Genomic DNA, 12,118 nt, shown 5'->3' with positions numbered 1-12,118 from the left:
CAATCTGTACCAGTCACAAACAGAAAGACTGCATACAAATTAAACATACACATAAATGTTTGAAGGGGACAAATTAAAAAAATCTTTTTGTTATTGACTAGAGAAAAAATTTTGTATTTATTTACCATTACTGTGAGAATATGCTGGTTCATGGTCTCATGATCCAATTTTTCTGAAGTATAGAGAGAGCCAGTTCCAGGGTCCAGACGAAATTTTTTAAGACTGATGGGGTCAATGCTGCCCTGCATAGTATAAATCAGTTTATTCTTCTCATCTCTGTCTGTGGCACTGACTTGCAGAATTTCTGTCTCTGGTATGGTGTCTTCAGGTATAACAACTTCATATTTTGAAGCAGAAAACTGAGGCCTGTGATTATTTGTGTCTATAACTTTGATGTACACCTGAAATGATACAATTGGAAGAGGAAAGCATTGATCATATTTGGCAAACAGAGATGAAAAGAGGATAATTCATTAAAAATCAGACCATAATACTGAAATAATTCCACTACAAGACATTTTTTTTTCAGGGAAGGGGAGAGATCTAACAGGTGTAAGGAAGAAAAATCTCACTAAACCCAATCAGCCCCACCTTACCCAAAGTCAAACCCGAAATCCATAAGATCAAAAATGCCTTAGGTAATATATCTTAAAGGGAATGATTTTTGTCTAAAGCAAGATGAAAAAGAGTTCCTTAGTAATTTTAGAATTAAAAAAAAAAAAAAAAAATCAATATGCATCCCAGGGTGGGTAAAAATCCTTTTTATTTGTGCAAATTTGGAATTTTAATCAACGTTTTCCAGAGCAGCGGATGCACTGTACTCCTCCTTGCCCTCACATGGAAACAATCCTCTTTCAGCTACTTACGTTTACAAGCCTAGGCAAGAATGGAAAAGTGGTGGAATTCCCACAAAAGTATATTATCAAAGAACCAGTTATTATTTGCTCTTTAGCAATGTAGCACAATCTCAGCATAGGTTACCAACACAATTTCTCTGAAGTTACAGCTATATTAACTTCAATGCTTGAAATTGCATTTTCCCAATGGAGTTCAACTGGGTTCACCTATGTGCTATGCTCTCTTTGTCTGAATAATAATGTTCACTGGAACCACACAAGATCCCTACACACCCACTTGCCTTTCACAGCATTAAACTCTTGTATAAAAAGGGTAAGACGCTCAGCCACCATCCTGTTCCTTCAACAGTGATAACATCAGACGAGTAACAGTAATGCAGAGGACTTGACAGGTGGACAGCAAAGCTCCAAGAACGCATGGCTAAATTCAAGTTCTTTATGTGCTGCACATACAGTCATGCTTTTAGCCACCCAAAGGTTAGCTGCTTTGTATAAATTATTTAAGTGCCATCAACAGGTGTTTAAAATAAGTACTTATGATATCGTAAGTGGGTTAAATTGCTCTTTGAAGATACTTATTGCTTTCCATTGATACTTGGTGGAGTCTAGAGAGATAATTTAGACAAGGCACCAAACTGCATGCAGTAGAAATGAATCCTGATGGTGGTAAATAATAAGGAAATGCCATACATCTCACTACAGGAAAACTTCCTCAACTTCAACCTTGCAAAACTAGCATCTTATCTTAAAACTTGTACCAAGGAAAAACAGGTGTTAAGCGTATCAACAGGAGTCACACCAATTCCTAAAATATTTATTTCAGATGCAGGTATATTATCCCAGGTTGTAACTACTACCTAAGCTCCAATACAATGAGTTCTTCCTAATGGCAAATTTTAATACAGACTGAAAACATTTAAATAACTTCCAGACAGACATAGGCAATCCTTGGATATACTCTACAAATGCTACCAAGAGTTTAGGAGACTGTTAGAAGGATTTTATTCTAAGTAACAACAGAAAGGCTTTTGCATCTAAGTAATGAAGTCCTGCACCAACCCTGGAGGCACCACGGGGCAGACTGATTAATGGAAGGGAGAATCTGGAAACACAAAGAACTGGGTGTGGAACTCTTGTGATAACTTTGTATTATAACATAGGAAAGTCCTCCCAAAAGCTGGGATATTGCCCACTCCGGTAGCTGAAATAAGCGTCACCAGAAAGACTATATTCACTGATAATTTAATTTGGATAATAAAAAAGAACAGACAAGCACATAAAAGGGAATATAGGAACAGAGTTGAAGATGGCAAATGTGGAATCTCAAGAGTCAGCAGCCAGAGACGGAATAAAACGGGTTTTAAGTTTATTTGAAACCGTGAAACAAGCTGTGGGTAAGCAAGATCACCAGGAAATATAAAGAACAATTAAGGAGGAGGAAAGTCTGTCCTAGATTACAATTTTGCCTCAGTCTTATTCACCAAGAACAATAGAGAGCATGACCCTGCAACAAAACAAAATAAAAATGAGACACTGGCAAAGCAGTGGTGCTGCAATAAGCTGCTTAACAGAAACAAATCACCAACACAAGATGGGAGCCACCCCCAGGTCCTGCTGAACTGCAGGGGAGAAAAAATAAAGAATTAGATGGCAATCCTCCTAATGTAACGTGCGTTGTTAATAATACTGAGCTCCACCTCCAGACAGTCAGGGCAGGGATGGGGGGCATGTGCGTGTATGTGTGCACACACTAGTGTCCAAGCACACACACACACGCCTCTGACTTTTTTAGTAGATGCAGTCCTAGGCGTTGCAGGTCAGTGAGCCACAATCCAATAAATAGTACATTTAGAGAATATTCATAAACACAGGTAGTTTTTAGTGACTAAAACAGTCTGTTAGGATAAATACAAACTATCACTGCACAGAGAAATGCTGCCTCCCACAATTTATTCGATTTCTCAGAAAATGGCAGAAACAGAAAAGAAACTAATCATTTGGTACACTGATAAAATCCCTTGCAAGATGTTGCTACGGAAACTAAGGAATTTGCTTTGGTCATGAATTAGAAACTGATAAAAAAAAGGAAACAAAGAGTTGGAATAAATATTGATTTTCAGTGGGGAGAAAAATTTATGGTAGGTGACCTAGGATACATATTAGGTCAAGTTTTTAAATATATTGACTAACAAATTCAATTGAAAAATGAAAAGCAAGAATGAAAAGAATATGACCTTAAATATGTGATTTTTTAGACTGTCACGATTAGAGAGGATGTAATAAAGCAACAGAAGCACAGCTGTTGGTTTCTTTTTAAATTCTGTATAAATAAAATATATTTTAATGCATCGTGAAAGAAGAAATACAGAAGGGTCCAATACAGTCACTTACATAGCGTTTCAGTAAAAACACCTGCTCACTGAACACTGGTGCTCAGGAAAATGAAAAATGAAACCAAACTGAGATGGCCAACAAATTAAAAATAAAAAAGCAGAAAACCCCAACCCTCTATACAAATATCTTTTGTATAAATAAAAGGTTAAAAGACCATATACAATTACAACACTTAATGGATACCAGACTTCCAAAATGAACACGTCAACAATTTTTTTTATTCAATTCCCACCCACAACAGTTCATTAAGTTTAGACTCAGAAAAACAGTAAGTGAAAAGTGAAAGTGTCAAATTCGATGAATTTAAATCAAAATTGCTATTTAAGGTCACGTCTATTTCCCCCTCAAATAAGAAAATACAGAAACTTAGGTCAAAATTGGAGGTGAGAGGGAATGAAACTCCAGAGCAACTGTGTTGGATGAATCTTCAGAGCAGAAGAAGACATGGCCACCTGTGCTGCTGGTACTACACAAAATGAATACAGGAAAACAGCATTTCTAGAAAGGAGCACCACAAAAAACTGTGCAAAGTACTTCGTTAAATGCCAGGAATGCAGTGAGTGTGAAACCAACATTGGTACCTGCAAGATTAACCACATGGCCCATGAACCAGCTTAACTGAGAAGTGATCTGTTGATCGTATGATCAGAAGGACTTAGCATCAACTTCCTCTGGTATTAGCTAGTGAAGCAGTTACCACTAAACACAAGAGGAGATATCCTCCAAAAAGGTACTGTTGGGCTGAGCAGGTAAGGAGACAGTTCATCAAAATGTACAGCACTATTAAATATGAATTATTAACAAAAATATTGCTAAGGAATAAACATAATGATGCAGTCACTACGAGTGGCTTGCTCAGGTATTCCATTACCTGTCAAATTACTTGCTCAGGCATGCAGTTTTTCTCCACACGGGTAAACACAACTACAAATACACAATTTGATCTATTAGTGCAATCATTTTAAATGTACCTAAAATCCAAAGTTTATCTTTGACTCAAGTGAAAGGTGTTTTATCTACATACTTTAGGATTAATTTCTCACTCACTGATGTTGTTACGTTATGCCCCCCCCACAGATTCTGGTGGACAAGCACAACATCAATCGATAGACACCCGTTTGGTAACTTGGCTAACTGCATGCTGGGCTGCTTTAGTAAGGGCAGCAGCAGGTGGGGGGGAGGAATTATTCCCCTCTATTTAACACTGACTGGTGGGATTGCAGATCCACTACAGTTCTGGGCCCTGCAGTGCAAGAGAGATCTTCACAAACTGAAATGAACCCAGTGCGAAGGGCCATTAAAATCAACGGGGATCTAAAAGCTCTTCATGCACTGTGTAAAGGTTGGGCTGCAGGAAAGAGAGCCAGACTCTTCTCAGAGGGGCTCAGTGAAAGGACAAGTGGCGACAGTCACACGCTCCAATAAGGGAAACTACAATTAGACATAAGAGAAAATTATTTTCAAGGAGGGCTGATAAACACTAACGTAAAAGGACATCCATGGAAGAGGTGGCACCCCTGTCATCCCAGGCACTTAGAACCTGACAAGTCCCTGAACAACTTGATCCAACTTTACAGTTTGCTCTGCTTTGAGCAGGAGTTCTAACTAGATGAACTCCAGGGGCGCCTTCCAATCTAAACTATTAAATAAATGTACAAAGGAAACTGTACTTTCAAGACAGGGATTCTTACTGATGCTGATTGACAGGTGCTAGATGTGCAATTTCCTTTTAAATGTAAGAGGACCAAATTTTCATGTAAGCTGTTAAGGCCTTCAAATTAAATGAAAGGCACCTGAAGTAATAATTGTGAGTGCAATTTTAAAGACCCACACAGAAAAATATGGGTTTGTGCACCTCATAACAAAATACATGAAGGGCTTGTGTGATTCTAGAGTAACATGTATAATACAATAAAGACAGCTACATAAATTCTCAATAAAATTATAAGATTAAATTCAAATGAAATATACTAATATTACCTCTTAAGGAAGAAGTTGCATATTAAAGAGGCGCACTACAGAAAAGTTTGACGTTAATAGACCATAATGCAATCTCCAAAACGAAATGGTCTGGAACTAAAGAAACTTGACTGATTTTGCAAGGCTATGCAAGTGCTGTGTTGCACCATTGCCTCTACTCACAGATCTCAGTGGGAGCGATGCAACCTGGCTACACAGACAGAGAACAAAGCAGCCCAAGATTATTTAGGGGACGGACTTGTAATCTATTAATTATTTGACAGTGAAACCTAAATTTGCATAGGAATGCATTGATTATTAGTGAGCTATAGAGAAGATATGTGCCACTGACAAAACATACTCAGTGCGTAGTATTTAAACATTATGTTCCTTTAGATTGTTTTAATCTAGTTTTTCATTTGCAGATTCTATGTGGAGTTTAAAATCTCCTCCTTTCTTCCTTCATAATTACATTATAGTTACATTGATGTGTTTATAATCATTTTCATAAACAAAAAGTTATATTATCCAGAGATAAGATAACCCCATTCCGGTTCTAAAACTTCTCTGTGGAGCAGTGTGGTGATCACAAGCAAAAATGCACATTTAATCAATGAAGAATATTCTATCCTTCATTCTCAAATCAACCCCAAAGTGTAATATCCATATAAATTTTGCATAAAGCAAGATTAAATATTCTGCAACAGCACAGCAATAGGTAAAATGCTGCAATTAGCTTTAAACCATCTTAAGGATTACTTCCAGTGAAAAAAATTGATAGACATAGCAATGACTGGAAGCAGCTATAGCTAGAAATAGGATGTTCCGTTCCCACCACCACCACCCCAAGCAGCCCAATAGTTCATATATTGCTACTTACATCCTGCGAATAACCTTTTCTATTTAAGGCCAAAACATTATAATCCAAAAACATTAGTACATTGATTTGGTTTTTGAATGATATTACCTCCTAGTGTGACACTAGGCATCTCTAACATCACCTGTCAAACACCACTGCTGTAGGCCTGGAATTTGTTTGTCCTTGTTTTGCATCATGCATTTGGCATTTAGATGCATGCAAAATTCTAATAGCCTCCACGCCTACTGCTGCTGTATTTTTCAAAAAAGCTATTTAACTGAAGTCCTGAAAGAGTCAAATGCTCTACAGATGTTAATGGCCTGAGGCCAGCAAATGCCTTCTAGTTTAAAGTCAGATTCAATACACTGCTTCTACACAATAAGATTTTCATTCCTTGTCCCCCTTCCTAGTGTCTTGAATATGTCATTTCCTTTTTCAAATTAAACATAAAATTACTTAATCTGCTGTTAATCAAGGTCTGTTAAATTGTTTATTGTATTTGCAGTGTTTACAGCAATTACTTTGTAAGCTAAAAGCTGTATATGGCATATTGTTGTTCCTAATATATGCACTCAGTATTCAGATTTTTTTTCGCCTGTCACTCCATTTTAACTCCTTATTAGCTCTTGGAAGAATCCAACACAACATCAGCACTCAAACTTTAATCTTCATTATTTCAACAGTGAGTAGTGGAATTTACACACTAGCAGCCATAAATCACACCTTCAACTTTGATTTCGTATCAACATTTTTAATTCCCCTGAAATTCAGCCTCATCTGAAATGCATCTCCTTAAAAATAATCCTGAGGGCTATCTTAACAGATCAGTCCATTTGGGTGGGCCAGGAGTTACAGGGGAGATAAAGAGCATCAGTTAAAATTAGGAATCTGTTCATGCACCAACAGTTGCAGAGTTTGAACTAATCCATGCTCCTCAATCTATATACCACAGCAACATGAGACTCAAACAGCATAACTTGTGCTTATCCCACAAGCAGAGGAAAAAGGAAGACAATGTAAAGGAAGTCTTTGTGCTCGCTTGTAAACAGAAACCACAACCTCTGCTCCTGCCAACTGTAGCTGAGAGAGGAAAGACATGAAAAAATAATAGAAAAAGCAATCACAGAAATAAGAGACGATAAACTTGAGACTACTACTCCAATTCTTCTGCAGAAGACTGCTGTGGTAAATGTTTATACTGTTCACTCAGCTTTACAAAACGCTAAAATAACAAATTCGTTTAAAGAAATTGGACAAAAGCTACACTGTGCACTTCTGAGAAGAACTAAATGAATCGCGTAACCCAGAGGAAAAGAAGGGGTGAGGGTTAAAGTATTTTTGTGACCTTCCAATTCTTGGTTGTTCCAGAAGACAAAGCAGATTATGGTTCAACTGTAACAGCTCAGGACGCTTGCATAAATTCAGCCATATGAGCAGCAGCACTGGATAGAATATCTGCAGTCATCAAGACGACAGATTCAGTCCCCAGGCTACCCCAACACACTCTGCATGGTGGCATTTTTGACGGCATTCTTGGGAGCATGTCTGGAAAGCCTCTCGCTGTCTTTCTGACTTTCCTGGCAAAAGGAATTCTCTTTAACTGGATCTGGGCTGCTTCTAATTTTTTTTTTCAAACTAATTCATGCCTTCTATCCAGCATTCTGTAGTTGGTAGAAATGAATCTGCTCAATATTTTCACTACATCTAGGCAATATATTTACAGCAGGATTCTCCAAACCTTTTATGGTGGTTATCAGCACCAGCAGCAATGGCACCACGGCTATGATAGCAGCAAGTTCTGACTGTGGGACATGTTGTCGTGTTTGGAGATTCACGGTCTAGAACATCACTCACAATGGTCACCATTAAAGGAAAAGGCAGCTCTCAAAGGAAACTGCTAACCTTGCAATCTTCTACTATCGAATTTAGTCTATTTGACCTATCAAGCCTCCAGACGTACAATCAGCTCAATAAAGATTCTGTTTTAAATCCTAAACATTGACAAGAAACATCTCTCCCTCTGGCCGAAATGAGGAAGACAACATATATAACATTAGAAAAGACGACAGAAAAACATACATACTGCACAGAAATTGAACAACAAGAAATTGCATTCGTAACAGATTTCCATGTACAGAAAAGACAGCAGCAACCCACTTATTGCTCTTTGAGGTCCTGAGCAGTCAATGATAGGGGTAGGCAACACAGACACATCACTGTCCCAATCCAACAGTCTTAAATCAGTAAATAAATCCTTTCTTTTCCGTTTGGAAGAAAAGTGGAGCTCCTCTATGCTCATGGCTCCATTCACACCAACCTCAGCTAAACCCTACTTCCAAATATATTCAGATTCTGGGCTGGGGGAAGAAACTAGATGGGAAAAACAGGAGGGATATACATCGTAACCTACTTTACCATGAGTTATTGCCAGTAGTGTCACAAAAGGCTTCTGTCTTAAAGTAAACTTATTAGTCCAACTGCAAAGAACCACCAATGCCATGGAGTCTTAGTAGAGAGGTAATTTGAAAAAATTTGATTTGTCCAAGATTGTCAAACACCCTCCAAAAAGCAGCAATCTCTACCTCCACTGAAGCTAAAAGAAAGTACTCAGGAAGATACAGGGAGATGTTATCATCTAAACCTTGTTTCTATATGCAGACTATGCAGAAGGAGCAGCTCATTTTCATAAAATGGTAATTGGGCACTGTACAATTTGTCATCCACAGATTTGGGGGTGGGGGGATGACAACGGGACCAAACAACCTTACAATGGTCTTCACGAAGTAATCACATGATTTGGTGATTTTGGGGAAGGTGGATAAAAAGGGCTAATTCAGATAAGAAGTATTAATCCTTTTCTTGTGAGTAAATCATGTATGGAAGGGCTTAGTTTCTGTTTCCATTTACTCAGCTAATGTAGGAACTTGATATAACTTGAAAGCTGCTGATTCAGACTATAGCATAGTCACACACAGTCTTCCACCTGGACCACCAAACAGTATGGCTCTATGAATACTAGAATCCACTTCGATTTTAGACAGAGTCCCTAATTTATATAAACCATATTCATTGTTCAGGATGAAAAAAATGGTAAGGAGAAAATGCAACACCCTCCCCATCCCCCAGCTACAAATTCCTTCTTCTACAAGTGCTTCCTTAGAAAGTCCATTACCTGAGTGCTGATAGATCTGGTTCCATCTGTTGCCTCTACCGTCAAGTTGTAATTTGATTTCTGTTCTGCATCAAGAGGTCTAGCGACAATGATAGTTCCAGTGCCCTTGTCCACATCAAATCGACTGTCATAGTTGCCACCTTGGTCAGGAAATTGGGAGAGAGAGAAGTTCATAAAACACAGCACTGTTGCATTATTTTCATGTATGATCATGTTCTGTCTTCAGATGCTTAATGAAGGTGGAACTATATGCACATATACTTATATATACACACTTATTTTAAATCCTTTGTTTTTTTCTGGTAATGTGGTATGCTGCTACTTACAGATATTTAAAACTGATTAGTTTTGGACAAAGCTGATTTGTCTGGCTCATGGAAAGTTAGCAGGTAGATTCTTAGCAAGATTCTCTACCTTTTTTTTTTTTTTTTTTTTTTAAAAACAGAATTCAAAGATTCCAAATAACAGAAACCTGAGAATTACTAGGTGAAATGTGATAGTTTATTCTGTGCAGTCAGGCTAATTAGTGAAAAATATGCTTTTTATCAAAATAAATGAAAATCCCAAATCAGAAATACTGTCGAATTTGTGTCCTTTGGATCAGAGTACAAATTGCTATACTCATATATAACTACAGAAAAGGTTGAAAAAGCTACAGTACCTCCAAAGGATTATCTTCTCAATGCTGAGTATCTAAAGAACTCCCTATCTAACTCCTACTGAGATAAGCAGAACTGAAATGAGTGCCAAATGTTTAAATGCCCACTGTTTAAATATGGCCAAGCTCCTTTTCTGAAGCAAATTATCTTAACTTCCCTTGTGAAACTTTCAAACTACCCTTTGAAATGTAGTTAAATAACCATGTAGATCAATAGCTACACTTAGTCATTTAAACATTTAATTGATCATCATCATGCCATCCTGAGCAGACTGTCATGAGAATACAATGTCCATTAAGTCCAAATATTGTTAGCAATGATAAATACTGCCATTTAACTACAATTGCTTTAGACCTGCAAACTGCCTAAAATGGAGGAATCAATTTTTATTTTGGTCAAGCCAGTGCTAGATATGGCAAATCAATTTCTCCTAATTATGTGCATGTGTTTTTCTAATTATATTTTACAAGGATAGCATTCAGGTGTCATGAGTGCTTTTTTTTTTTTTTTTAAAAAATGAGCTTTTACATGCTATGTTTTATAAATCACTGAATGCCTTTTATGAAAAGCCAAGGCTACAAGTGAGAGGGTGAAGTTCCAAAGGTTGCAAATTTATACTTAATCCAAGAAAGGACAGTAAATACTGAAATGGGCTCCCATTCACATGTAAAAAGGATTTCACATTCAGAAGGTTCCACTGCATGACAGACATATCAGTTCAGGAAAGATGGGCTGGATTCTGCTTCACTGGATTTAAGATATATGATAATGACAAAGATAATGTAATTTTTCTAGTTTCACTGAAAGCCAGCTCCTCTTACTGGCCCAGGAGCAGTTTCTGAATCACATGAATGGATATAAACTGGACAGCATGAAAGGCAGAAGCCTCTGGGGGTTTTTTGGGTGTTTTTTTGTTTGTTTGTTTTGTTGTTTGGTTTTTTTTTTAAACAGGTGTACATGAATTTTTTTTAATGGGCTTTGCGCAAGATGTCAGCTTCAGAAAGTGAGTCTCTAACTTTTCTTTTATAGCTGGCATGCAATACCATTTTCTCAGATGGCTAGGAGAGGAGAATTTAATGTCTCAAGGAAGTCATCTCCATTTTAAGGGAAGAGTAGGGTGAATGGGTATGAATCTGTTCATTCCGTTTTCTTGACACAAGGACAAACTCTCTAACCAACTTTTTCTTTCTTTCTTATCAAGGAAATCGCAAAGGCCTTGCCTAATTTTTGTAGTAGTGGTGATATCTGGTAATCCACTGAAGCAGAACTCAACCCAAACTTCTGCATCTGGTACACTGACAGTGTAACAGCAACAGTTTTGGCCAAAGCCAAAACTGGATGCTCTGAATTGATGTTGTATAAATGTAATGATGACAAAACAAAACAAAAACGAACCTGTCACAAATGCAACTGTGAGCACTTTGATTTCCGAAGGGTTAATAAAATAAATATTTTATAAATGTACGCTTTCATTTCAGATCTCATAATCTGGTAATAAATTATGTGATCTCAGCAGATACCTTCTGCTGTACAGTTCAGGTCACAAGCCATCTGAAAGATGTAAAATACTTCACTAGCAAGCTTGTCTCCTGGCTCAGCCAAAAAGAAAGAAAGCATGGAAAGCAAGCACAGAACACAAAGGAAAGCTGTCAATCAAATTAATTCATGCTATTAGAAACAGTAAAAGAGGGCAGTAAAGTGACCACCTGTAAGAGTAGCCGATAACTTTGCAACATGATCACGTATCAAACTTTCTAAAACACTTTTACTAAGAAAACAGTCAAAATAAAATGGTTTATTTTACAGTCTATGGACAAGTTCTGCTCTTTCCCCTTGGGAGTTTTCTGCATACATCTTTCTAAAAATAGCAGGAAAAGATCATCTATTTTCTGCTTTAAGCATACAATAAAAATTATGTAAATGTCCAAACTGTGCTGCGTGCTTAGAAGGAGCAAATCAAAATACTACTATCATCAGAATTCTATTCAGATGTACAGACTGTTCAGAGTGCACAGCAGTTGAAGCAAACTAAAAAGAACAATAGAAGAATACATCCCTGATCTAATTAACAAATTTTGCTAATTAAAGACCCCAGGAAATGCCATTACTGTACTCTGTGGATACCCTCAAGATCTCTGAGGCCTCTTCTATCTACTCCCTTTCATCTCCATGAACCACTCACCTTTTTCTGACAATATCCCTTTCTTAACCTTTCCTT

At 37.4% G+C, this 12,118-nt stretch overlaps 1 protein-coding gene across 6 annotated transcripts in view; it reads right to left on the bottom strand.

Annotated features, from left to right (window-relative positions):
• FAT1 (FAT atypical cadherin 1) overlaps nt 1–12,118 on the bottom strand; it is a 115,200-nt gene that overhangs the window by 34,864 nt on the left and 68,218 nt on the right. For all 6 annotated transcript variants that reach the window (XM_087736451.1, XM_087736453.1, XM_087736452.1 and 3 more), the window contains exons 7-8: nt 9,242–9,381; nt 126–401 (exon numbers count right to left, since the gene is read on the bottom strand). In XM_087736451.1, the coding sequence (XP_087592577.1) occupies nt 126–401; nt 9,242–9,381 (416 nt within the window). The remainder of the gene's footprint in view (nt 1–125; nt 402–9,241; nt 9,382–12,118) is intronic.

This window comes from Nipponia nippon, unplaced genomic scaffold (assembly GCF_047370975.1).
Source record: "Nipponia nippon isolate SJK-2023a ecotype South Korea unplaced genomic scaffold, ASM4737097v1 scaffold_6, whole genome shotgun sequence".
NCBI lineage: Eukaryota > Metazoa > Chordata > Aves > Pelecaniformes > Threskiornithidae > Nipponia > Nipponia nippon.
Note: the sequence above shows the minus strand (reverse complement) of the source record. Positions and strands in the feature narration are given on the sequence as shown.